The sequence below is a fragment of the Vanessa atalanta genome, chromosome 25 (assembly GCF_905147765.1).
Source record: "Vanessa atalanta chromosome 25, ilVanAtal1.2, whole genome shotgun sequence".
In the NCBI taxonomy this organism is placed as follows: Eukaryota; Metazoa; Arthropoda; class Insecta; order Lepidoptera; family Nymphalidae; genus Vanessa; species Vanessa atalanta.
In genome coordinates this window covers 2,882,900-2,910,498 of record NC_061895.1, presented here as the reverse complement: position 1 = coordinate 2,910,498, position 27,599 = coordinate 2,882,900, and the positions used below count along the sequence as shown (strand labels likewise).

The window sequence follows — 27,599 nt, the reverse complement described above, 5'->3', positions numbered from 1 at the left end:
TTCTGATACTAAGAATTTTTAATAGAAAAACCCAATTAAAAAATCAAAATATACTTTATTCAAGTAGGCTATTACAAGCACTTTTGAATAACTATATTAAGTGAAGCTACCACCGGTACGGATGGCAGATTCTAAGGAGAAGAACCGGCCATAACTGAGATACGTCAGTAACCTTTGTTCGCTAACGCATGACTTCGTTCTGGAGACATTTATATTAGCATAATCATATTTATTTATTTATCATTATTGAATAATTTATGAGAGCCGAGATAATCTAATGGTTTAATCACATGAATATTGTATGTTATATATATATAGTTTAATCGTAGGTAAAGGTAAGTCATTATACATTTCTGAGTCTTCAGCAGGAACAAATATCAGATACCCATTATTTATACGAAACCTATGAAAAAATTGTGTCGTTGATCCATATATAAAATAAGAAAGAGTCAATAAAAATAATATATTGTGTGTGTGTTTGTGTTTATAATCTATATTGTGAAAACTTGACAGTACAGAAGCGTTGGAAGAGAATCTGATCAATGTTAAATCAACTGACCCGAAATGGAGCATCGTAGTGGAACAAATTCCAAACCTGATTGATCAGGATGATGAATACAAACTTTACTATCCATTGTATAAAATAAACTGTAAAATTGTATTTACCACTATTAAGGACTTATGTTCTTTAAATTGTTTAGAGTTAATTCCACGCTGATCCAATTTGGTGGATATGTGTGCAGGTTTTCATCCGATACTTACAGGTTCTCGTAATGTTTTCCTTCGCCATCGAGCTGTGCTTGTGATTCAAATAGACATCTTTTTTATAGCATTTTAACCATTTCTTGCATAGCTAATGTGCCACTGAACTTTGGATAGTTCCCAGATGTTACGTGCCTAGTCTGTAGTTACATTTGTTTAGTATTTCTCCCTTCAAACCGAACCGAAGCACAACGATACTAAGCATTGATGCTGGGCGCTAGAATATATGACGAGTGGATGGTAGCTATCCAGACGGGAAAGCAAAAAACTCTACCACCAAGTGTATCTTCTTCAAATCGTGGATATCGTTGTTGTATACGTTTCAATCTTTTAAATAAACTCCTAAATGTAATGAAATAAAATGCTGAAATAGTGAGGCAAGTACGTTTTCTATTGTACAACAAAATATTTCAAATGAAAACTCAATGACATAAAAACTAGTCGACTTCGACACGTAATCGGCTTACCTGCATCGTATTTACACGATTAAGCACGAAACGGCAGGTCACTATGCACATGACCTAAATTCGATTGTTTTTTTCCGTCCAGTGAATTTTATGATTTTATCAATAACAATAATTCCGTTAATTGGATGACAACGTGCGTTTTAAAATAAGAATGCTTATGTTGCTTACATAAAATGTTAATGTGTGTGTTAATTTTAAAATAAGAATGCGTATATTCGGTTAAAAAGAATAGGTTAAGAGTAAGTTTTGGTTATGTTATTAAGGCATGTTTTGATGTTATATTTGAGCACACAACTATTATTAAATCGAATTATTTCCGTACAAAATCGAACATTTTCAGAATTACATATAAGAACACAGCCTTAAATGTAAGACATTTATAATTCGGAGGCCTTCGTTTTGAAACAAACAGGTACTAGCAAAGAATTTTAGACGAAAATGCGAAAGAATCCGCATCTTTATTAAATTAAACAGCCCTGCCAGTCCTGCAGTTAATCAAACCCATTTAATTCAAGTGTACGATCAAATATGTCTCGGGTAAAGTAAGTAAGTAGTGTTAGCCCAAGGCCCCCTAAACTTACGGTCCGGCTCTGCTTGAGACCCTTAAAACCGGAGCACAACAATACTAAATATTGCTGTTTGACGGTGGAATATCTGACAAGTGGGTCGTACCTTCCCAGACGAACATAAGTTCTATTTAATATCGAAAATATTACATAACAAAACTTATTGTGTACTTAAGAAAATACCACTTATAAATGAGAAAAGTCGAATAAATATGAAAAATTAAGTAACAAAAGATCTTTTGGTACATTACAACTATTGCTGACCAAGAATATTTATTAATATAATATTATATCAACGGAATCCTAAGGGACACGGCCCGCTCCAGTTGCGTGAGTATTTATATCGACACAAAAATAGCAGACACGCGTGACTAACACTTGGTTCTTTTATTATTAAATATGTCAAATTTATCTTATTTTATGATCTCAAAAACGTTACTTTTGTCTTTTAGCTACTAAAACTCGGCGTTTTTCGATCCTATCTAAATCATTATTAAAATTTCTTAATCACGAACTGGTTTTTATTTCTATTTAACACATGTTCAGCGTGATGGCTCTGGAGCACATGACTCAACCAAAGATTGCGGGTTCAAGCCCGGCCAAGCTACTATCATATACCTAGTTATACGTGATAATTTATTGACAGCTCAGCGGTGTAGACACACATCGTGAAGAAATACACGTGTTGAATTAATTTATCTATGTCTATCAACCGACTTGAAGCAGCTTTTTTTTTTACTTTATAAGTAGGCGGAGGAGCGTTTGTTACAACTGATGGTGAGTTGTCCTCACCGCTCATAGACATTGGCCTAAGATGTTATGTCCCTTATACCTGGAATTACACTGGCTCACTCACCCTTCAAATCGGAATACAATAATACTAAGTATTGCTGCTTGGTAGAATATGAGATTTAGAAACAATGGCTGGAAATTTATTATAGTCCGGAAGATGGTAAAAAAACACAATTAAAACTTGCAAGATTGCGTTCGTCTTACGATCAAATCAATAAAACGTAACACGTTCAGAACGTATTTCGTAGCCCTGAAAATAAAGAAAATATGAACTTCAGAAAGATAAAATATTGCAAAATGCAAACTCATGTAACAAAAATTTTTATTATCTACATAATGGGTTAATTTTAATATCTCTCGTAACTTTCCAAGACACGGCGTTTAGTAAACAATGTGTTATTAGTGTAAAGCAAGGCCGTCTGACTGTTTATATGTTTATATTACACTTTGATTTGGTTTCTCGTTTAGTGGAGGTCGGATTTTTTACGTTATCGATTTGTTTTAAAGGAATGCTTGGAGTATCATGGTGTTACGTCACTCACGCTAAAAATAACCCGTCATACACTTTTATAGTCATAGTAACTTTCTTGATAGCAGTTTGATAGAATAAACAGACGAGTATAAATGAGACAGTTAAAAAAAAAGGTTTTCAAGTGTTTATTTTGTTGCATGAAAAAAGTAATAGTCTGTCGATATCCAGCTGGTAAAATAAGGCCTCTTTTTATGTCATATGTAGTCGGACCGGCAAATGGGCGACCTGATGTTAAGTGGTCACCACCGCCCTCAGTTATTAGCACTGTAAGAAATATTAACCATTCTTTGCATCACCAATGCGCCACCTACTTTGGGAACTAAGATGTTATGACCCTTGTGCATGTAGTTACACTGACACAAACCGGAACACAAAAATAATAAGTATGGCCAATATGGTGGCAAATAACTACCAAGTATACCAAGGCCCTACTACCAAGTCAGATGGTAATCTTGAGGAGAAGGCTTATCTAATACCACCACGCTGCTTAAATGAGGAGTGATATTCATGTGGCAGTTTCATCAGGGACATTTTTTCTTCACCCATCATGATTATACCACACTAATAAAAACATGATTATGATTGAGCGTCGCTTTACCAGTAGAGGTATTCTGTAAGAAGAGACTCGATTTTCACCGAAGAACACAAGTGTAAAATGACAGAATGTGGTATGCGATATGTAAGACTCAATTTGAATGTATTACCTTATATTAAATATTATATGAATTATTATCTGTATATTATAGACGAGTTTCTGTCACTTTTCCTATTAAACATTATAAAGTTATATTTTTAATCTGTTAACACGAATATTGACAGATACCTACTCGTCATGACGGGAAAATTAATTCTCGAAATATATACTTTTTTTTTAAATGCGTATCGAGTAAAATATTATTTAAAATTCTTATCAAATTATATAAGAAAACCTAGTAAACATTGTTTTATTTCTGAGTTAAGACTAAGTTCTTACATACATTGTCTATAATAATTGTAAAATTTAAATGACACGCGTATCAAAATGGCGTATCACCGTAAGTCAGTAGTCGTAAGATACGAAATGAATTAAACACGATATTTAAAGGACAATCTCATCTTTTAAAAAAACGTTGCAAATTATTCAGCATTAACCTAATTTGTTTATTATTCTGTTTAACGATATATCTGTCAAAATACGCAGTTATAATATAACAGCTTTATATTATATCCCTTGACACATATGTTTTTAAAGGCACAAGTTTCAATAGTCACGTACCGGTATTTCTGTTCGCGCTGTCAAAGATTATGATACACTGTCACTCTGACAGTCTATTGTTGCGTTATTCTATTGAAATCGATATTCAATGCATTTTCTGCAGAGACATGTATTTATATATTAATTTTCTTCTTTTATTCTAACGTCCTATAAATATAATATATACATAATTACTAACTTTAGGCCCTAGCAACAATTTATAGAGTACAAACGCAGATTATTAATTCTATAAATCTTGCAATCAAAAATCATTTCTTTGTAAAATGTAAATATATCTTATAAAGACTAAAAAAACAGTAAAAGAAATTCAATAGCAGAACGAAGACTGTTGACAGTGCCTACATCCCCGTATCTCGGAATGCCGTAAAGCAATTTCTCCTAAGCTTTGAATCGTCAGATTATACGAGTGACATAATAAAGACTACACTTATATTGCGTACACACTTTTCCTGCGTATTTAGTTAGACTCGCTTAAGAATGTCCGGCTGTAGCTGCAATCGGTCAGAGAAAAATCATCAGTGTGAGAAATAGTTTTTATATCTTAATCTGCAATAACAGCTACATCCCAATCTTATTAAATACAAATATGAACTGTGGTATTTGCCAGTAGAAGTATGAGCTCGGTGAGGCATAACGAAGGGGTTACGTTAAATGCAAATGACATACTACTAGTCAGTTTTGCTTATAACTCTGATGTTATCACTAATGAGATTCTAAAGCAGAAGATACAGTATTATGTCTTCCTCATCGATTTTGGTCACGGCTTCCAATCTCAAGGGAGAAAAGCCAACTACGCGGGATATGTTATGATGCACAAGTGTGTGCATACACAGGTGGACTCTCTATTACCCTAATCTCATAATCCGAAGGGACAGACTTCTGACACGGCCGGAAAGAGTTCAGGTATAGAAGCAACGGTTTTAAATGCTTCAACTTCAGACTCTTGGCTGTTACTGAGAATCTTTAAAAGCAAAATCAAACAACTTTTTATAAGCCCGACCTGCGGTTGAACCCAGAACATCGGGATATGTGGATTTATACATCTAGCCACTAGACCCACTACGCCTACGAGGCTGTTTATGAGATATATTGGTAAGGCTGTATATAATTTACATGATGGTTTTGTGCAAGTCTATCTTGGTAAGTACACTCATCACGTGTTCTACCGTCAAATAGCAGTACTAACAATTAGGATTGTTGTGTTGGTTTGAAGGGTGATTAAGCCTGTGCACTGTAATCTTAAGGAACCTAACATCTCAGATCCTCAGGTTGGTGACGTATTGGCGATTTAAGAATAGTTAATATATCTTACAACACCAACGTCTGTTGGTAACCACCATAAGGAGACCTATTTGCCATCCAGGAAGGATGGCAAATCTTGGAAAAATAATAAACCACCCATGCAACTAAGCAGAAACAAAGAGTCTATCTATCCAAAGCCGCAATTACGTTTCAATAAAAATCTTTCACGTAAAACCAACATTCTTATATTAACAATAGCTATTAAATCATAATTATAAACAAAACACTTTATCCGGAGCGATCATGATCGCTGAAGCGCCATGATTCATCGCGTGATTGAAACTCGGCCAAAACCGACGCCGTAAAACAATCACACTGCTCAATGGCATAACACCACAATCGCGTTCAATAAATTATAATGAATGCCCACAGATACCTATTTAGCTTTCAGGTTGCATTCATTTTCTTAGCAATAAACTTTTGAAGTGTATCCAAAGAATACATAAGGAATAGATGCTTTGTATATCCGATTACTGCCTACTTTCATTGTTTGATATGCTTTTACCTAAGGTAAATATACAACATAGATTCTTTGATTTATTTTAAATAAGCTAACAGTTTTCATATCAAAGTGAGTAATTTTAAATTCGCGGTTTTATTGTTTATGTTATCTTTTTGAAATATTCTATGATGCAGATTTTTAATTTTCGAATTCAGAATAATGTTAATTCATTCACAAATATTTGCCTGTACCAAAAATAATAAAAGAATAAAATGCTTTTATACGCTTTGTAGTGATACAGACGTCAAACACATACCATCGCCCGCTTAGAAAGTATTGTTCGTTTACACTAAAATAGTTGGTAATAAAACTGAAACTTAAATAATTATAAAAATAAATTGGTTGTAGGGATTTGTGCAAGCCCGTCTGGGTGGATACCACCCACTCATCAGATATTCAACCGCCAAACAACTGTACTTAGTATTTTTGTGTTTCGGTTTGAAGGGTGAGTGAGCCAGTGTAACTACACTGACACAAGGGACATAACATCTTAGTTCCCAAGTTTGATGACGCATTGGCGATGTAAGGAATGGTTAATATTTCTTACTTCGCCATTGACTATGGGCAGTGGTGACCACTTACCACCATGGCCTATATGCTCGTCCGCCATAAAAAACCATAAAAAAAACAACATATTAACGGAATGATGTCTTAATAATATAAATCTAAAGCCATATCTGCGATTTTAGTAAACTTTCCAAACGTAATTGATGGTATTACTTAAATGCGAGGTGAATAACCTGAGGGAAATATATACGAGTGCATCAAACACAAATTTACATGGCTGAGGATTAATAAAGTTTATTTTTGAATCGCTTTACACAATACTAGCGAAACCCGGCTGACTCTCTTGCCTGTATAACATAATAATATTAATTATTTATTATTATTGAATTAACAATGACTTTGCTAAATTTTTATACAGATCTTCATAGATTCGACAATTTATCTGTACAAAGCATTCTCATCTCTATTACTATCAAAGAAACTTTCTCTTGACCATTTCTCCATCGACTTAAATAAGATTAGACAAAATTCGCCGCCAAGAAAACCCCTATTATTATAACAGGATAAAATATGTCCTATCATCCTGAAGGATAATTTTATATTATTAGATAACAAATTTTTGAAATCCAATAAATATCTTCGAAGATTACCATTACAACATACAATATTAACAGTCTGTAAATTTCCCACTGCTGTGCTAAGACCTAGTCTCCGTTTGAGGAGATGGTTTGGATCATATTCCACCACGCTGCTCCAATGCGGGTTGGTGGATACAAATGTGGCAGAATATCGTGGACATGCTTGCTCACGATTACTCACGACCGCCTAGCACGAGATGAATTACAAAAATAAATTAAGCACATGAAAATTCGATGGTGTTTGCCTGGGCTTGAACCCGCAATCATCGGTTAAGATACACGCGTTCTAACCACTGGCTCGGTTTAACGAAGTTATTAATCTTTATTTCACGCTAGAGATTACAATTGAGCCGTCATCGTCATCAAGAAAACAGAGTTAATCTTGTAAGTATTCGTAAATAAGCAAAGACAATTTCAGTAATGTTTTCTCCTTTATCAATCGTTTTTTTTTTAGTTTTGTAGCCAATGATGGCCCTTAGTGTTACCATAGAAAAAATGAAAAAAAATGAAAAAAGATTAAAATATTTATATCATATATTATTATGATGTTGATGATAATGAATTAAAAATTCCTTTTCGTTATATTTTGTTAAAATATTTAAACATAAAATTTTAACTCAATAATAACTCAAACAAATGTTATCAATGATGAGTGACTTCACTGGCCCCTATGATACGTGGTGTCCTAGTTTAGGGGTACAGGGCCTGTTTGATGTATAATGTATCATAATAAAATATTTGTATTGTATTGTAAAAAATATGGGTAGCCCATACTCAGATGGGCTACCACGTACCACTAAGTAACTATTCGATAAAGCGCGGCTAAGGTTAGTATCCCTCGTACCTTTGATACCCAAACTCACTTAGCATTCAAGCAAAACAATAGATATGAGTTCTAGAGGAGTTTAGCGAGCTCTACGTAATAAATGTAATCCGCAATTATCGATTCAATATAAGCAAGTGAGTAAGTGGAAGAGTAGTAAGTAACTTAGAAGATATGCGAGTACAATTGAACACATACTTAGTCTGCTGAAATCATTCATACCCTAGTCATAATCGTAAATACCTTAGTCGTATAAAAATATATTATTGATATAAATAAATTTCGACATAGAATTTATATGGCGCATGTTATCGTACTACCCATTTTGTTGTAGCTCGCCACTAGATGGCGCTACAACACAACCACTTTTGTAACGATGAATTCCGCTCAATATTGGTATAAATACATGCATATACAATGTCTGCTTATCTATACTAATATTATAAATCCGAAAGTAACTCTGTCCGTCAATCTGTATCGTAATCTGAACTTTCATAGCCAAATTACTAAACCGAATTAAATGAAAATTAGCTTAGGTCCTTCCTTGAACTCTAAGGAAGGATCTGCCTAACACCTAACGACCAACCCCTAAAACGCAGGCGATATCGCAAACGACAACTTGTAATATATAAAGGCTACTTATAATAATACTCTTTTTTATCAGTAGGCAAATTAACTGCCAGGCAATTGTTGGTGGTCTGTCGGGAATATTAATCATTCCTTACATCGTTAATGGGTCATCAACCTAAGACGTCCCTTGTACCTAGAAAAATTGGCTCATCCTTCGAACCATAACACAACAGCACCAAGCAACAGCACAAAAGTTAATATTATTTAAATTAACAGTTGCTTTTGAAATGTTACAGCTATCAATAGACAACTTGTCAGCAACGTCATCAATTACCGCTCCGTTTTAACGTTACACAATAATACTGAAATGTTTGGGTTCAATTGTAAACAACATGTCATTTTAAATTATCCAAACGCAAATATTTGCAATTGGGATAAACTTGTACTTCTTAGAATACCAAATATTGTTGAATTCAGATGTTTGTTGAGTGAGTTCGGTTATGAAATTCTGATTCGATCATGATTTCCACTACTGGAACCGATCGTTTTTGAGGTTGCGAGTAACGAATCGTTAATATAATAATACATACGATATGGACACTTACGAAAATTTTTCATGGCATTTAAATTATGAAAAGAACTCTGTCGGTCTGTTTGTCGCTCTTGCTATGTCAACTACTGAACAAGGAGGGACACAGACCATTTTTATATCTAACACCTAACCCATAAAACGCTAATGCACCGGAGACAACTTGTTCAGAATAAACCTGACATATTAATCTCATATGGACTCAGGGTGGATAGAAGTAACTCAAAATCATTAATATACTTTCGAGAATATTGTATTAAATGATGTAACTATAGGCACCAGAGGCATAATAATTCGGATCACGTGGTTAGAAGTTAATTGACCATTTAATGAGATGTTTATACTTTTAATCGTTGTCAATATGAATAACTAGTTACCACCAGAAGTACGATTTATTAATCTCACTTCCTTAAATAAAAATAAGAACAAAATCAATTAGATAATGAATAAAATAAAGTCAACAATGTTTACGATCACTGATAAAGATGTCATGCTCAAGATTTTCAGAATACTAGATAAAAACGTAAACCAACCAATCAATTCTATTGAAGTTGTCAATCGATCGCTTTCGAAATAGGATTGGATCGTCAAAGGTCAACGTCACCTATTTTCCAATTCCATTAAATACCTGCTCATTTCAAATGGCGGTTAGAGAAAAAACTGTTTCAGCATCATTTTCTTGAAGTTTCATGAATATTTTCGTATGTATCTGTCACGTACAATTTTTTTCCTTATTTACAAAAGCCCAAATGACCTAGTTTTAGCTAATGAGAGTGTTCGGCGCTTAGCAAAGCCGTCAAAAGACTTATAAGATTACTTTTAGTTTGTGGTTGGTAGTCAATTTTCTGGTAAGCTAGATAAAGATCCAAAAGTATATAATTCTTATAGTTTTACGTGTTTCGTTGGTCTGTTGGCTAGAACATACGACCACAAATGCTAATGTCGTGGTTTCAACTCCGGGTCAAACCAATACAAACGAATTGGATTTTTCTTTAGAGAAATTCTTAATACATGGCAGCTTAAAGTCTGCGCAGGCCTGTCTTAACCCAGGTTACAGGCACCCCAGAAGGTCTTTTTTTAGGATGTTGTGAATATGACGAGACACATGCAACAGTTTTTTATACTGTTTTCACCAATGGACGGAGTGATTTAAGGGGGACGTTTGGGTGTATTTATGTAAAACATGAAGCTGATGGTTGAAGATATTGGGGAAAAAAATGCCGACTGGGAGCTTTACTGGCTTGCATTGCTAAAACCAATAAATTTATATGTATTACGATATAAGCGTTTTAAGTAAACCCTTATACTTAGCATGCAAAGCCGTGACGAGTAGCTTGTAATATTCGCCGAAATATTCTCATGTCGAAATAAGCATTTTGAAAAACCAAGTCTGGCAGTTAAAATCGTATCATTAATTAACACCTCAATGACTCCCAAAAATCTCGACATGATAAGAGATAAGGGCGTATCTTACTCTGACCCAGTTTCACAAAAGCGCTGATACCGACTCTTAAGTCATAATCGACCCTTATATAATAGAGGTATGAAGGTTACACATGATTGAGACTTGAGTAGTTATATACTTATGCATATGTATGAAGTAAGGTCAGTTTTGCACATAAAAGAGATTAATATACATAAGGAAATTTATTCTCAAATTTGATTAGTGACCTTCGTATAGTAATAATGCCGTCCTTATCGATTTCGGCTACGACCTAATCTCAAGGGAGAGAAGCTAACTTAGAAGGGCTTATTATATTTAAGAAATATGTGCGTAAACACAGATGTACTGTCTATTATGTCAATCTCATAATCCGATTAGGCACATCTAACTTGATCGGAAAGATTTTAGGCACAGGACCAACGTGCTTTCCAAGGCTCAGGCACACACGTCCAATTTCCAGACTGGGCTGTTACCGAGAATTTAACCGATAAGCCCAATAGCTTTTTATCAGCCCGACAAAAAATAATGGTTAAGCGTCCGAACTCTTTCATTTCGTGTCTGATTTTCCATCCCATCGGATTATGACAATAGTTGTATTTGCGCACACACATATGAACTACATTGGTCTTGCACAGTTGGCTAGTGTAACTTGAGACTGAACACTGAAGCTAAAATAGGTCAGGAGGTGATCACCAAAGATTTATAAATATTGCTTTTTAATCTTGTGACTTAAATACGTAATATATTTCGGTTCTATAATATAATCGTGGTAGGATAACATATGAATACATAAAAAACTTAGCACCTATATTATAAATAGTCTGATTTTAAATAAACCGTCACTAGTATCCATAGATAACTTACAAAGGCGCGCCCCTCCACATCAAATTAATATCGGCTGGCATTAGTATGAGTGTGTAATGTTCTTGCTTGCACGATGTCTTAGTGTGTGTGAGGTGAATAAGAGTAAAGACAGACAAAAATAGTTTAGATGACATTTGTTAAGTAATGTTTACTTTATTAAAAAATAACTAATTTAACGTGAATAGTTCTATACATGGTTACCAATGCATATTTAACCGAATAGCCAAAGCATTGGGTCATTCACACTTGACAAAGTAACATGCAATATGAAAATTAGATCTACAAAATATTGCTACGATTCTAAGAATTACTTAAACATTTTCAACAATATGACTTTAAAAGTATAAGAGATTAATTTCCCAAATCTCATTCAACACTGACGTATCGGAAATCTTTGTTGAATCCACCTTTTATAGAATTAATTAAAATTTACATTATCCAAATCTTTACAAGCACTTTTGAATTGTTTTTTTACCGGATTATATTAAAAACCGCAGGTAAGCCTGGACGTACCCTTTTCTTAATTTTTTAATGCTCACTACTTATTTAGGGCTCGTCATTAAAATATCAAAAGAAAATTTCCATTCCTCAAAAACATAATAACGTAGCTTAAACAAAATGAAACAAAGACATGCGTGTCTTAGGACGCCTGACAGAAATGATAACTAAACTGTCAGAAATACAGCTAGCGCTTTGGGTTAGACTGAGAAAGGAGCCTGCCTCCCGCTGCCGTATGCGTAAGAGAAAGAAAAGCCAAGCAGACTGGCGCCGTAAAGCGTTACTTAACGAAGCGGTTTACTCGGTTTTAAGTTGTCACTTGTACCTGAAGTTACACTGGCTCACTGACTCAAAGCGGAAGAAATAATACTAAGTATAACTGGGTTTGATCAAAGATCAAATAAACATGGTTAAACCACGAGAATTACAAGCAAGTATACGTAATGTATAAAATGGAAAGAAATAATCATAAGTCATAATTATTAATAGTAACATTTTATTGTTTCTTAAATAGACCATTCTATAGACGATAATAATAAATCATAATGATAATACGACGTTCGGTACACCTATTACGTAAGAACAAACTCGAAATGCATCGATAGAACACGATTGTGGGATGTCAGGATATCTGACTGGTTGAAATAATCTTCAATCCTCTGGTGATAGGAGGACAGGTCCATTTTTCGCTCTGACGATCAGAATAGCGATTCAACAGAGATGCTGATATCATCCTAGCCACCATTCCTCTGGGTTTGGGGTGGCATTATACAGCAGCTATTTTCAATTTGGATATATTTATTTATGCATACAGATTTATACGTATATTTTATAAATCTATATACAAGACTCAATAAACGAATCAAAATAGAGTATCACCGCTAGTCTGCTATCAAGATTTCACGAGTGAAAAACGAAGCGAGTTCTTACAGAATAACACTGTAGATTTAATATACCGAACTGCTACGAACATTGTAACTATAATTGATTCTTGCAGTGATCTGAATCATATATAATTATGATGATTTACTGGACCAGATTAAAAGGTTTAGATGCTAAAGGTAATGAAGAACTAAATCAAAGATTTGTTATAATATTTCTATATTAAAATAAATACACAAATCATCCATTTGGCAAAGTTTATGCGTAATATAATTTATTATTGTTTCTTTTTGATCGAGCAATTGCTGTTAACGTTGCTATTCTGTAAGAATTCGCTTCGTATCTCATTCGTGCGATATTAAAAACCGATTTACGTTGATACATTATTCTGATATATATTTTAAATGTTGTTATTGTTAAAGTACACATACCACCTTCTGACATTTCACACCGTGTTTCAAGTTAATTTTGAGATGGTTACAGAACAGCTCGCCTGGCTTATACTCGTACAGATATTGTGGTGTTGTGTGAGTAGTAGACTTCGTCTTAAATGTCAGCGAGCTGCCAATGACGTGCATCTTATGAGATCGTACCTAAGCATATGGCGTAGGGTTCAAATTGTACAATTCTTTCTCTTATATCACCAGGCCTTTATATCCCCACCCTAAAACTGATTTATAAAAAAACTTGATATTCCTTACATAATAACTCTAGAAACCAGAGATAATATTGTTACTATATTCCACATTTGTTTCTATGCTTGCTAGTAATTAAATGTTGAAAAAAGTATCAATATTGTATTAGTTTGAGGCTTTAAAAATATTTTGTAAAACAAGAGAGAAAAAAATCTTATTGCTATTTATACTTTAAGAAACTTATAAGATATATAATTAAAGTTATCGTTCTATCAAAATACTCATGTCTATAAATGAACTGTCAAAATTCTCAAATATACTATTCCAAAAAGTTTTTATTATTTTACAAAATATTAAAAAAAAAAGAATTACTTTTTATAATATACTAATATAAAGAGAAAAGGTACAGAAGCTAAATGTTAGGTAGTATTTTAGTTTTTAAACAATTTTTGGGGTGTATTTATTTTTGTTAATAAAACATTGTAAAGACTTACTTAAATAAACATGTAATTAAATATGTGACAATTTTTTTTAAATAAATATCATAAATCTAAAAATATTTACGTTCAAGTTTGTGCATTAAAAAATAAACAGTCTTTTAATTATTTCTAAAAGTTGTAAGATATCTTACAATGGCCCTGATTTTGTGGTACCCAATATCTAACCTAAAACAAAAGCACGGACTAACCGATTTGCCATCCTTTTTTAACTTCACTCATAAGAATGAAATGGCAATATTTCGCCTTAGATTTTTTTAATTTCTTGATCTCCATTTTTGAATGGCATTTATCCATGGAATCTACATGTTCTATAATTAAATCGACTCAGGTAACATTCAAAAACAAAGTAATATAAAACATTGACGTTTGAAATAACGGTTAATCGAGTAAACAATCAGGCGAGCCTGGATAATTTACTGGTAAATTTACTTAGATATCGTATACAACAAAATCGGGAACAATTTCTACTAATGAACTTACTACATCTAGCTTTCTAACTCCTAGTTTCTAATTAACATACCGAGCCAATATTTCAATAGAAAACCAACGCAGCATACGCTAGGATTATTATAACAGTAACAATCAGTACCAACAAAGGCGTAGCAATTATTTCTTGCTAGGTACTCTTAATTTCCCTCTTCCACACATCTTACAAATAATAAAAGTCTATTGCTGATCGATCGCAAACATATAACTAAAACTATTCAATGTTTCTGTAGTAGTAATCTTACCTCCAGTTTCTGAAATACTGATCAATCATGTGATTCGATTTTGGTTTAATCTGAAAGGTCAAGGTTGGACAGCTGATGACGTCATAGACGACCAAAAGCGTTCGATGTTCAGATAATTTAGTCTTACTTTGATCATTATTTCAGAAACTAGAGGTTACATAACATCAATGTTATTCATAGATTTATGTACAAATGTGTAAATGTTGAATCAATATGATAAAATTATTTCTGACAATAAAATAAGACACTTATTTTAAGAGTAGTCTAAAATATAACAATCTACATATAATATCGGCTTCCCCTTTTTATTTATCATTAATCAATAAACTATTGATTAACTTTCAATAATTCTATTATAAGCGATTAACCACCTATTATAGTATATGATGAAATAACACAGAAAATTCTATACTTAAGCTGTTGTTTTCTCTTACATCGGTTATATATTGCAGAATATTAGTTTTTATAAACATTTTAATATTTTGTTTTTACGTAATAACATTATATTGTTCTGATGATGAACTCTTGATTAATGGTCTTATCAATAAACAACAATAGTATGACATACGTCAAGGAGTAAAGTCAAGCAAAGTCGATTCAAATACCTATTAAAAATCTCAAGAAACCAACAATCCACTACAACTTTGTCTAACACTTCAACCTACCGTTCTGTAAGTGATTATATTTAGATAAAACTGTTTTCCACTTTTCTGTTTAGAGAAGATTTATGTTTATAAATTGTTCAAAAGAAGCACCCCTAGGTCTTCTTTATTAAGCCGGTCCTAGGTTTCGTTATAAACCGTATTATACACTAGTTCTTGGATCTTCATCCTCAACATTAACTTCTTAGCTGGCCCCAGTTTTTTAACATGCGGTATAAGACTGTTGAAGAAACCTATATCCTCATCTTTGGCTACTTCTGGAACATCATTACTATTGCCAATGCTCTTTTGAGCTTCATCGTCATCGTCGTAAAAATCAGTCTCCATAATTATTGGTTTCGTGTCAAATTCATCGAATTCATCATCTTTGACGCTAACTTCGTTTGTTGGTGGCTCGATATAGTAGCTGCTACTCTGATCAGCGGTCGTATCGAAGTCTGTGTCCTGATTGAAGTGATCATCAGCAGTATCGTTGCCTTCGTAATCGTTAAACTGATTTGTAAGAAATTGGAGTTTCGGTAGGTATTCCCATTCTGATCCTTGTTTACGAACTTCTTTCCTTGCTTGATCTCGTAGATATTTCCATTTCAATCTCGCTTCGTCTCCTGTAAAAAATTAAACTGGTTTAAATGTAACAATTATGTTTTATACTTCTAGTTCGTGTAGAATATTTCATTTGTTAGTCCTGTATTTACTTTAGTTTTTAAAAATTTATGTAAAACAACATCATCTACTTTTGAATATATTATAACGTCTGAAATAACAAGACATAGAGTATCATGAAACTTACGCGTAACTCCTAATTCTCGAGAAATCTCCTTCCAGCTTTCATCTAATTTGTACCAATTGTGATGTCCTTTTAATTGTCTATTCCATATAATATCCCGCACTTGGACTAATTCAATCAATTTGTTCATATCAACATCTATTGTTCTCCTTTTGTTCATGAGTAATTTCTTCCTCATTGTATAGCCAAGTTTTGGCCGTTTTATAGATTCATCGAGAGAATTGAATACTTCATCTGTTGTGTCATCATCGCCTTCCTCATCCTCCGCTAAAAATTGGTGATGAATGAATTTTAATTTTTGGAAATGCGGCCATTCGGATTCGTTGGGATTTTTCTTCATTTCTTTTCGACATTGATCTTTGAGGTTCTTCCATCTCTTTCTGCAATTTAAACCTGGAAAAAAAAGAATTACGTTTTATGTTTCCATTCATGACAAAATATAATGTTTTACTACTATATCTTATACCCCTAGAAAGAGAAAGAATAAAGAAAATTATAAAGAACTGCTTCCACTACGTTTTACCTTAATTTTGATTTGTACATACATACTTTTTATGTCTCTGATTTAATTAAGGAATTTATAATAATTGCTCTACTTGCAATGGTGATTAATTGTTACATTTTAATGAGTTGTTAGCAATTAGGTAAAACGAGCGCACGGTTTCACGGACAGAAGGACTTAATCTGAATAATTCAATTAAAAAATAATCCTATTCTTCTTACTAGTTTTTTGATAATGGGCAAATCATAGATATCTTGTTTCGTTATATTTCCAAAAAAATCCTCGATGAATAAATTAAACTAATTATGTGTTAAAACAATATTTTCAAGACCAGAAATTTTAACACTTAAATCAAAGCATTGTTTTAATTAAATATAAAAAATTAACGTCGATTCGGAAAGAAATATCTCAAACCTGAGAACGGGCGAAAAATACTCAGCAGGGTATTTTTTTCAGGAATTGTGGTTATGTATAAATGTATATATTTTCAATATTTTATTACCTATTATTATATTATATATAGCATTTTCTAAAAGAAAATATATCATAATTTACTAACATCATATCATGTGAGATACTATTGTTTACCGGCTGAACTTGCCTGTATATTGTACAAATATTCTAGTAAGTTTTTAATATATTTTATTTAAATTTTATCAATTTGTAAATAAACCATAACATATAATATACGTTGTCGCGGACATTTTTACATTTTTTTAAGCTCTACACAGTTTCTTGTATTTATACGTGAGTCTTATAAACGCTTTTATATATATATGTATTAAAAAAGCGTTTGTAAGACTTACACTTACGTTGCAATTATGATCTCCAAGAAAACCCCTTTTATTTTAAAGGGGTAAAATATCCTATGTCAATCCAGAAGGGTACATTCTAAATATTAGTGAAACAATTTATGAAATCGGATGAGTAATTTCGAAGCTTACTTCCTACATCAAACTTAAATACATAGAAACTTAATAACCTGACCACTTTATAACATAGAATACTATTAATTATGTCTAGTAGACATGAAATAAATAATGGACGCATTGTACAACTTATAATGGTCACAGAAAATAACGCGACAAGATATTATTACGAGATAGTCACACTATGCCCCATAATATATTAAATATTAATTAGTATAAAGAATATTCATTTTCATCAAAAAGAGTAATAACATTTTACTTTACCAAATCAGAATATACCTACTTTATTCGAGTAGGCTTTTACAAGCACTTTTAAATACAATAAACAAATCTATGTTAAAAGTAAAACTACTGGTTCTAAATGTAGTGAAAAAAACAGTAATTACTCTTTTCCAACATTTGAAATACATAAAAAGTCATTGTAATTTTGAGCTTCGGAAGTATGACGTTAGGCGCGCCTTACTTAATATTAGAGTCTGGTTGTGTCTAGTGATAGATGTCTGGTTAACTTCGGGCAGCCTAAATATTTAGTCGCGATATCTAATTTATTTTGCACCAAATTATATGCAGAATAGAAATATTTTAAAGAAAAACTGTCCTCGAAGTATAACTCACGGGAAATCGAGTGTAAGGTGAGACACCCATTATTTTCTAGGCGTTAAATTATTCAAAGTAATAATTAGTTATAAATGTTTTGAGTTGAAGTAATTATCATAAGTTTAAACTATGCATGGCTTAGGAATTTAATTATTGTATTTGTATATTCTTTTTTACCGGATAATATTATGAATTATTATTTGATTTGGCATTTATTCTTGTTTAATTTAAGTTTATAGTAATATTCAATATAAATGTCAGTTATTTGTCCTTTTTTGTCATCCAGGTGCATATATAGGTACATCCCTTTTATCTATATTTTATAATCTTGGGCGGAACTAGCGCCAAGTCAGTGCAACGCGCCGGCTTATCTAGTCGAATGCGCGTCGACTTGCGCGCAACAACAACAAATGGCGCCATCAAATATGGCCGCGCTCGCAGGCCGTTCACCTTCAATACTCACTAGTGGTCCCAACTTCCGTGGCCACTTCGTTCCAATAACGCTCCAACTTGAACCGATTTCTGTGCCCTCTGTAACTTTTGTCCCACAAGCACTCGCGGGCTTGGACTGCCGCGATCAGCTTGTCCATGTTTTTGGCACGGGCGCCTTTGACTTTCACCTTCATAGCGGAGCGGATGCGCTAGCGGGAGCGGCAACGCGCGATACGAGCGACGCGTGGCGGCGCACTGAACTCAGCCCGCTTCTCGCTCCCCGCCCGATCCGCTCGCTCGGTCCCGCCACCGCTCAAGTCTATCGCCATCTTCCTCGCTCGTCGCCCCGCTCCCCTCTCCGCCAACGCGACACGCCTCGCCGATTTATCCGCTTTTATTACACTAGCTCAACCCTACTTTAGCATATTTCATACTTCGCTTACCTTTACTGAACTAATTGAACTTTGTTCCTTCTTCGTAGAATATTGTAAGCAATGTATTTTGAAACAGATTTAATGTCATGATACATTTTGCTTTTTAATACTTTAATAACTCTATGGTCAAAGAAGTAGCGATTCTGGCATTCTTAAATCTTAATATAAATATGGTATTGTTCACGTTCTCATTATTGTTCTAATTCAACTCAAATCCGTATCATTCTTAAGTCTAAGCTAATATAAGCTTAGTTTAGTCTTATTTAAGCTTTATCATAATATTATATATTTAAACTCAAATTAAGTAAGGAAGTCCTTATTAATAATGGAAGTAATGCGCTTAATACATATCAATAATAACATCACAATTATGCACTGTGTGCGTCAACGCAAGAATACTTACGTAATATACCTCCTACCTATTTGGCAACAAAAATTCGTTTATAAAAGCCTTACAAATTCAACGCTTTCGGGGTATATTAATAAAACCTTTTACTTGGCTTCCTACCTGCCTTCCATAACATCTCACGTTGAATTACGACAGCAAAAAGTTAAATTGCTATGACGTAATACGTCTCATGGATAGTCATGTAAGTAATACAAAAGGTCACACAAACAAAAACCCTTTCAGTTGCTCAAACATGCAGAATAAAATACAATGAAAAAAACGTAATAAGTACATAACATGTGCATGTTCCATTGCTGTGCTAATACCTCCTCTCCCACGCTGCTCCAATGCGAGTTGGTGGAAACACGTGTGGCAGGAATTTATTGAAATTAGACACATTCACATCCTTACGAAATTTTCCATCACCGCAACACGATGAAATATAAACTTAATGTGAGCAAATGAAAATTCAGCGATGCTTGCCTGGGTTTGAACCCAGCAATCATCGGTTAAGATTCACGCGTTACTTACGTTATCAATTATACTTTAACTGAAAGAAATCAAAATAACAAAAATTAAACACGAAAGAGTTCTAGCTCTAACGTACCTTTATGTGCTTGTAAATACTGGCAACTTGCAAAACTGAATAGAACGTTTTTAAAAAAAATATTAACATATTATACTAATCAAATGAGGTTTTGCATTTTAACCATAAATATTATCATTAAGGGTGTTAAATTTAAATAATATCAAACATTTATTGCTACTGAATTTGTTGAACACAATATCAAAACCAAAATTTGTCTCTGACTAGTAAAATCTAGTCAGTGAAAAAAGTGCTATCCCTTTTATCCCCAACGCAAAAGAAAGAGGTATCAATGTTTTTAATATTTTTATACAACATTGTCAATGAGAATCATCTTAAAGTTTCCAAAGATATCGCCCTTTAAGATAATCGGGGTATTATCCTCCAAATGCGTTACATATAAAAGAAATAAGAAATAATGCGATAAATTTAATCTTTAGTGGCTTCTCTGCGTGCGGAAAACGTGTTGTAAACGTGACGGTATGACGCTGAACTGAGATCTCGTGAAATGTATCGTAACAAGTATCCTATTTTACGTACAAAAATGCACGTAATCAATTTGGAATAATCTTGACTCGTATCGCTTAGCAAACGAAGTACTTTCAGGATTTTAAAGCTAGTGTTAAAATAAAAAAAAAAAAGAGATTTTTACCGATAAGCAAAATATTCTAAATCTCGAGCAGTGCTTTTGCTAACGGAAAATGTATATGGGAACAAATTCAATAAACGCATTTTTTTGACGGGTTGTATGATTACAGCAAGTTATGTATGATTGTTCTCACATATCTTCTAAACTACTTATCAGTATCTAAAAATGAAAGTATCGTTAGTAACGTCTTGAAATGTGACGTCACACTTAATTTAATATGACATCCTCTATAAATATATATAGAGGGCTTAAACAGCACAAATCAATAATATATATTTTGACTGACTCATCATAAGGTAATTATAGATCCCATTGACTAAAAATATAGCATAGTTTCTCCTTTCACGACGTAGACGCTCTCTAAGTAAAAATTATAAAAAAAGATTTTGCAATGAAAAAATCCAAGTGATCGTTTCCAATCCAATCGATAAAATCGATTTTTTATGCATTTCTCTTTATTATGACGTAATTTACATACATGCACATTATACGAAAAAAAGAAGAAATTGAAGAATAAATTGTAAAGGAATTCGAATAATGAAGAATATATTTTGATACGAGTACATACTCCTAAATTCCGTAAAATCATTAATGTGCGCCTGTCAGATACAACGGCAGTCTACGTGACAAAAACCCATGTTATAGCGACTTCTTAAGACTTTAGCTATGGAGACTCATATATAGGGATATACTTTTTTACATAATTAAGTTAGTCGGGCACTGCGCATGAGTAAAGTCTAGAGCAGGTCAAGAGTGCTCAGCTAGAGTCAGTTTTACAGATTTGCTGGTCGGTGTCTCGCGTAATCTAATTACACGGTATTAGAAGCCAGCATTAGTTTTATTCCACAAGTAAGATTCTTATTTTAATTAATTATATTTATAAAATGATATCCGTGAAGTGTTTTTATGAACGGCGGAATTTATTTTGTGCGTTCGAAATTCGAAAAATGGAATTTGTTCTAAATTTAAACACGGAATTTAATGACTCGCCTTATTAATTCCAAGAAATGGATATTCATTTATTTTTAAGTGATATAATTTGTAACGAAATAAATTTTGATCGGTTTTAAATGTAATTAATCATATGAAATTTATGTTTTAATTAATATTAATAAAATTTTAAATAGTAACAATATCTAATAGATCAATGTGCAATAAATTGTGTGTTCTATATATTTGATAAAAATGAAACTTATATTTAAATTGATAATAAATATCATCACGTGTCTTGTCAATTGTTACTTTATCGTTACAATCGTTCTAAAATGGAACTTTGAAAACGTGTTCTTATTGGGAAATATTTAATGGTTCAAAAAAAAATTCTTTATAGACATAATATATTTGTGCACAACATAAGTCATACTCCACACAGAGCATTAGTGCAGTTCTTTGGATGAACAAACTGTTTCGTACGGATATAAGTCCCGATTTAAAAAAAAACTTATATTTTGCTTACAGAAGCCCATGTTTTATTTTTAAGAACGAAACGAAAGAATAAATTCGGAACTCAGAAATTTTAACGTTAATTATAACATGTGTCGAAATGTGACTTTGATTATAAACCTAAACTTAATTAAATTATCTGGAGAATTTCTTCTAATGAAAATCAAAATAAAAATTTAGTTTTCCAAGCACTTGAACTTAGTTACATTATTAAATTGAATTTAGTTACATTAGAGGATGCATTGAATAATAAGGCTTAGGTTAAGTATGAAACTCATTAATTACTATGTTTAAATAAAGAACATAATTATGTTAATCATTTACAATCAAATGTGTATATCCTGCATTAAATCAAAAAATGCTTTGGTAGTGTTTTTATCATAATAATAACTAATCACAAAAGATATACAATTTTAATTATCATAAAACGATTAAGGATACACAATAAGACATTCTTATCGCTAAGTAATGATCTCTTCCAGGTAGACTTATGTGATTTAAACAAACGGTATAAATACAAAAATCAACAATACTAATGTTTATAATAGAACAAAGAGTTTAATTTTTTCCCCATATATATAACGTACATACAAAATTTATAAAAAAGTGAAATTTGTTGGCTTATTTGTAGTGGGTATCTTCGGAACTAATGAACCAGTTAAATTAAATCTCATTATATAAATTATATTTACATCGATCATTAAGAACTATACATTTTTTAATTAACCATCTATAACTCTATTCAAGTTGGCCTTTAAAAGAACTTTTGAATAGTCATTTTAGAACTATACTAAAAGTAAAGCTACCACAGATTCGGAATGTAGATTGTACCGAGAACCGGTGAGAAACTCATTAGTTACTCTTATCCAAAATTTTAAATTAAATGTATACAATTGAGCCTTAAAAAATTATGATACAATAATTATTTCCAATTATTTTATTATGTATCATATTATTATTATTTAATAAACGATATGACCCCTTAGTTAGAAATAATGAATTTTAACGAAAGATTGCTCGTTCAAACTCGGTTTACTAAATTTCCACGTGGTTAATTAATGCTTAATGCTTAAAATACATTGCGAGGAAACCTGCTTGTGAAAAAACATTGTAAGATAAATCCACCAACCCAGATTGAATAGCGTGACGGCTTAAGCTCCAACCTACTCAAAATGAGAGGAGACGCCCAGTCACAGTTGTGAATCATTTACAGCCTGTTTACTGGTAAATAATAAATTATAATTAAAAATATTCATATAGTTATAATAAATAATTAAAAATAAACTCTACCGTTTTAATAATAGGGTTTAATTTTGAGAAATCACGTTTTTAAGTCACATTTTTTTCCACAATCAAAGTAGGTCTTAGCTCACTATGTCAGATCGCTCACATGTCTACGGATTACATATTAGTTATATAAGTATTCCTCACATGCCCCGGATTTCCGTTAAGTATATCTATGGCAGTAAAAATGGTGCTATAGACACGATAATTTAAATATAGACTTACATTTAGATATATTGTTTTAATATTTAAAGAACTATACCTTTTTTGGTAGAGTTTTCATTTTTATACTTTCTGCGTATTGGTTATAGTTATTAGTGGAAGCTTCACACTATTAGTTATCTTGTTATAGTTTATTTTATATATATTTTAGGATAGACGAAAGCAAACAAGGCGTATGAGGTGCCTGATGATAAGTGGACTCCAATCTTACACATTAGCGCTGTATTATTAACCATTGAAAATAGTAACTACTGAGTTTCATGCCGGTTCTTCTCAGTAGAATCTACATTCCAAACCGGTTGCAGCTTTAAATTTAATACAACACTGTATTTCGATTCAAGACTGCTTTTATGAGTCTTCTTGGGAAAATTATATTTTGTTTATATTTCCGGACATCCGATGAGGCACCTTAGGAGCTGAAATGTTATGTCCGTTGTACCTGTAGTAACACTGGCTTACTCACCCTTTAAAGCGGAACTTATTTATTTATTACTTAATATTTAATGGGATTGTTAAATTATTTTGTAATGTAACTTTGAATTTTATAACTCTATATCGTAGAGTCGTTTATTTCTTCTCGCGAAGGAATGCAAATAAAAAAAAAACAGCCGTACTTGTATGGTTTTGATCCAAAACAATCCATTGTGAAAATTGAGTTTTAATGTGTTTCCAGGTGTTAATCGACGTATGGCGGGGCGGCAACATGTCGAGCGTGACGGGAGCGAGCATGTTGCGCACGCGCAGGAAAGATGTCAACGTCAAACCGAACCGGAAGTAAGTTACAATATATTGTTATTTTAAATAAATAATTACAATTATTTTCGTAGTGCAGGAGTGTAAAATACTAAAGTAATACATTATTTACATTTAATCCGTTTAGGAAGTAATTTTATTTATGATTAAAATGTTCATTGAGCACTTTAGTAATATTGGTTTTTCTTAAAAGTTAGTGATAATAATCGCTGCTTTTTTCAAAAACACGAGATTTATGTATAATAAATACTTATTATGGGTAGAAGCGATGGGGCACTTGTCTAAATTTGAACCCACGCTCTACTTTCAAACTCACGTATTTCTTGTCCAACGTGGTCCTTTTATAAATAATAAAGAATTTCGCCACCTAATACCTTTTTATACGAAGATGAATCAATTTATTACACCTTAAATAGGTTGGATCGGAAGTCGTCGCGGGGTATGCTATACGAGAACGAGGAGCTTCGCCTACGCACCATCAACATAAACGCCGAAGTTGAAAGAGGTTTGATAACATACTTTTTAAAATTTACAAAAATGTTGAATCGTATTATTTACTTCAATATTTACAAAGGTGTTTAATTCAGATAATTCATTCAGTATTGAAGTAATTAACTTAGTCAATATTACTTTTGAACTAATGTCCACCTATACATAAGTATTAAGTATCCATAAGTAATAAGATTTAGCGAATTTCGGTCACAAATTTGAGTGGATACGTTGGACCTTCATAATGCCAAATCCCAACCAATCGAACTCGATCAGCGAGAATTAATAATAGGGTATCTACGGCTTTATCTATTTTCCAGGGTACAGAAATATGAACCCACTAACACGACCAAATCCCAAAACAGGCTGTTTGAATTTTCCGACAGAAACTCTAATGCCTTTTCCTATTCGGGGTGTAAAATGATTGTAAGATTTAAATTTCGAATCTTCTTCCAGGTCAGTCAGATATAAAGAAGCTGAAGCGAGAGAACGAACAACTGAAACGGGAAATATCAGCGCTTCGCTACGAATATGATAGACTGGATAGAATGCTGCGGGAACGTCGCTCATCACCGGAACATTCGGACGTAGGTTGCTTAGCATTTATCATTAAAACAAGCTTCCTCCCGTGACTTTGCGTACATGTAATAGGAGAAGGGGGCGGATTTTAAGCAATCTATATGTTAAGTTTATGTTTTCGAGTGTCGTAAACATCCAAATTTTCACTTTTAAAATGATTGGTTGTCCTCTTGACTAATTTAGGTTACAGCAGACTCAGTTAAAACTAGCAAAGAACGTGTTCAAGCGTAATTAGCCTCTCATCTACGTAAACAGGAGCACACGCTCATCTTCCTCAAATCCGTTGAACCGAAATATCTGAAATGCAAACAGGAGTAGAAAGAGTTTAGTCTAAGAACCATGGTTTTTTTTTAGGTGTCTTCTGAGGCAAAGCAGGTTAAACAGTGGCAAGTTCCAAAATCCGGACTATTAATAAGAACTTCTTGACAAAAAACTAAATATCTATATATTATCCCGAAACGGGGCTAGGACTATAGCCCAGGACCTTGAGATCTACAGCCACATAAGTTAGCCTATATATATCCAAATATCGTGCATTTCAACCGTAAACTGATATAAGAGTAGCCTTAACTATTTATGTCATGTATGCCCTTATGGCTGGAAATAAAAACATCAAATAATACCAATATTACACCGAAGGTTCGGACAACGGTAGTCACATGATATATATATATATTTATGTCATTTAATAAAAAAAAAACATTCCAAATCCCTAGTTTTAGTTCCTAGTCCCCACTAGGCTCCAAAAGGCCACGCCTTGTTCAGGACAGAGATGAAGCTCAGCCTCATCACTAGTTTATACGCGTTATATTAATACTAACAAAACAAATAAGCACTAGCTTATGTGCTTTAAAGTACAAACAGTAGAAATAAATTAAATCCTAGCAAATTATTTGTAATGTAGAGCATGTTTAAAGGCACCGAAATCACTTATCTCCCAATTTATCTTAGAAATTAAGGGAGTATAGAATATAGATTTAAAGTTACTTAGTTACTTTTTAGCGCTTTAATAATTTTATTATTTTACTCACGCTGTAGCAGTCACAAGCCGACCCTTATGAATCAGAATACCCTGATGTAAGTACAAGGAACCGTCTTCTACTTAATTCAAACGTATATATTATCAATCATACACATGGCAAAGAATTAGCGATTTGATATCGCCATTTGCATTATAATTTACTCATAATAGAATCCATAATAATTACAAAAAAGATCTTAAATAAACTTCTCCATCCAATTTTAAGTTTTGGAAAATCTAATTTATTTAAAAATTCATATTTAATTTTAGTTTAACTAAAGATATATATTTTATATTTATTTATTTTGCATCATAGTATCCACCTGATAATATCGAGCCAGCTGAGCATAGTGTAAGTGACACTATAACTTGTTATATATGTATATAGAACTAGATTATTCTAGATTAGACGGTCTCACTTTGTTATGTTTTTTATGCACTTATCACAACATTAGGAAATAGAATCCCATTTGCTTCTTTTTTTCTGCTCTCGATTACAAATTGTAAGTGTTTGATATGGGAACGTTATATTTTGTTAGAGATTGTTTTTATGGTAGGGCATTATGCAAGCCTGCCTGGGTAAGTACCACCATCAGATATTCTACCGCCAAACATCAGTATTGTTGTGATCCGGTTTGCGGGGTTAATGAACCATTGCAACTACAGGTATAAGGGACATACTTGATTCCTAACGTTAGTGGTGCATTGACGATGTAAGGAATGGTTAATATTTCTTACAGCGCCATTGTCTATGGGCGGTGGTGAAAACTTACCATTAGGAGGCTCATTTACTTGTCCGCATTGTAAAAAAAATGCTCCCAATTTTGCGATATATTTAATTCCCAGTCGAGCCGAGATGGCCCAGTGATGATTGCCTGTCAACCAGGCAAGCACCACTGTATTTTCATGTGCTTAATTTGTGTTTATATTTCATCTCGTACTCGGCGGTGAAGGAAATCATCGTAAAGAAACCTACCTGGTGT

General features: G+C 32.9%; 2 protein-coding genes across 9 annotated transcripts in view; one reads left to right on the top strand and one right to left on the bottom strand.

Annotated features, from left to right (window-relative positions):
• The window catches only part of LOC125073822, a 64,301-nt gene that overhangs the window by 26,528 nt on the left and 10,174 nt on the right, over positions 1–27,599 (top strand). For 2 of the 8 annotated variants that reach the window (XM_047684915.1, XM_047684914.1), the window contains exons 2-6: positions 24,448–24,548; positions 24,944–25,032; positions 25,473–25,603; positions 26,634–26,672; positions 26,933–26,968. In XM_047684915.1, coding sequence (XP_047540871.1) covers positions 24,478–24,548; positions 24,944–25,032; positions 25,473–25,603; positions 26,634–26,672; positions 26,933–26,968 — 366 coding nt within the window. In that variant the 5' untranslated portion in view covers positions 24,448–24,477. Of the gene's footprint in view, positions 1–21,545; positions 21,675–24,447; positions 24,549–24,943; positions 25,033–25,472; positions 25,604–26,633; positions 26,673–26,932; positions 26,969–27,599 lie in introns of those variants that run through there. The other 6 variants (XM_047684916.1, XM_047684917.1, XM_047684919.1 and 3 more) reach the window with 6 other exon arrangements.
• LOC125073823 lies at positions 13,565–19,017 on the bottom strand. Its single transcript, XM_047684922.1, has 3 exons — positions 18,800–19,017; positions 16,312–16,701; positions 13,565–16,126 (listed from the first exon to the last, which is right to left on the bottom strand). The coding sequence occupies exons 1-3, from the start codon at positions 18,960–18,962 to the stop codon at positions 15,642–15,644; spliced, it is 1,038 nt and encodes a 345-aa protein (XP_047540878.1). The 5' UTR covers positions 18,963–19,017; the 3' UTR covers positions 13,565–15,641.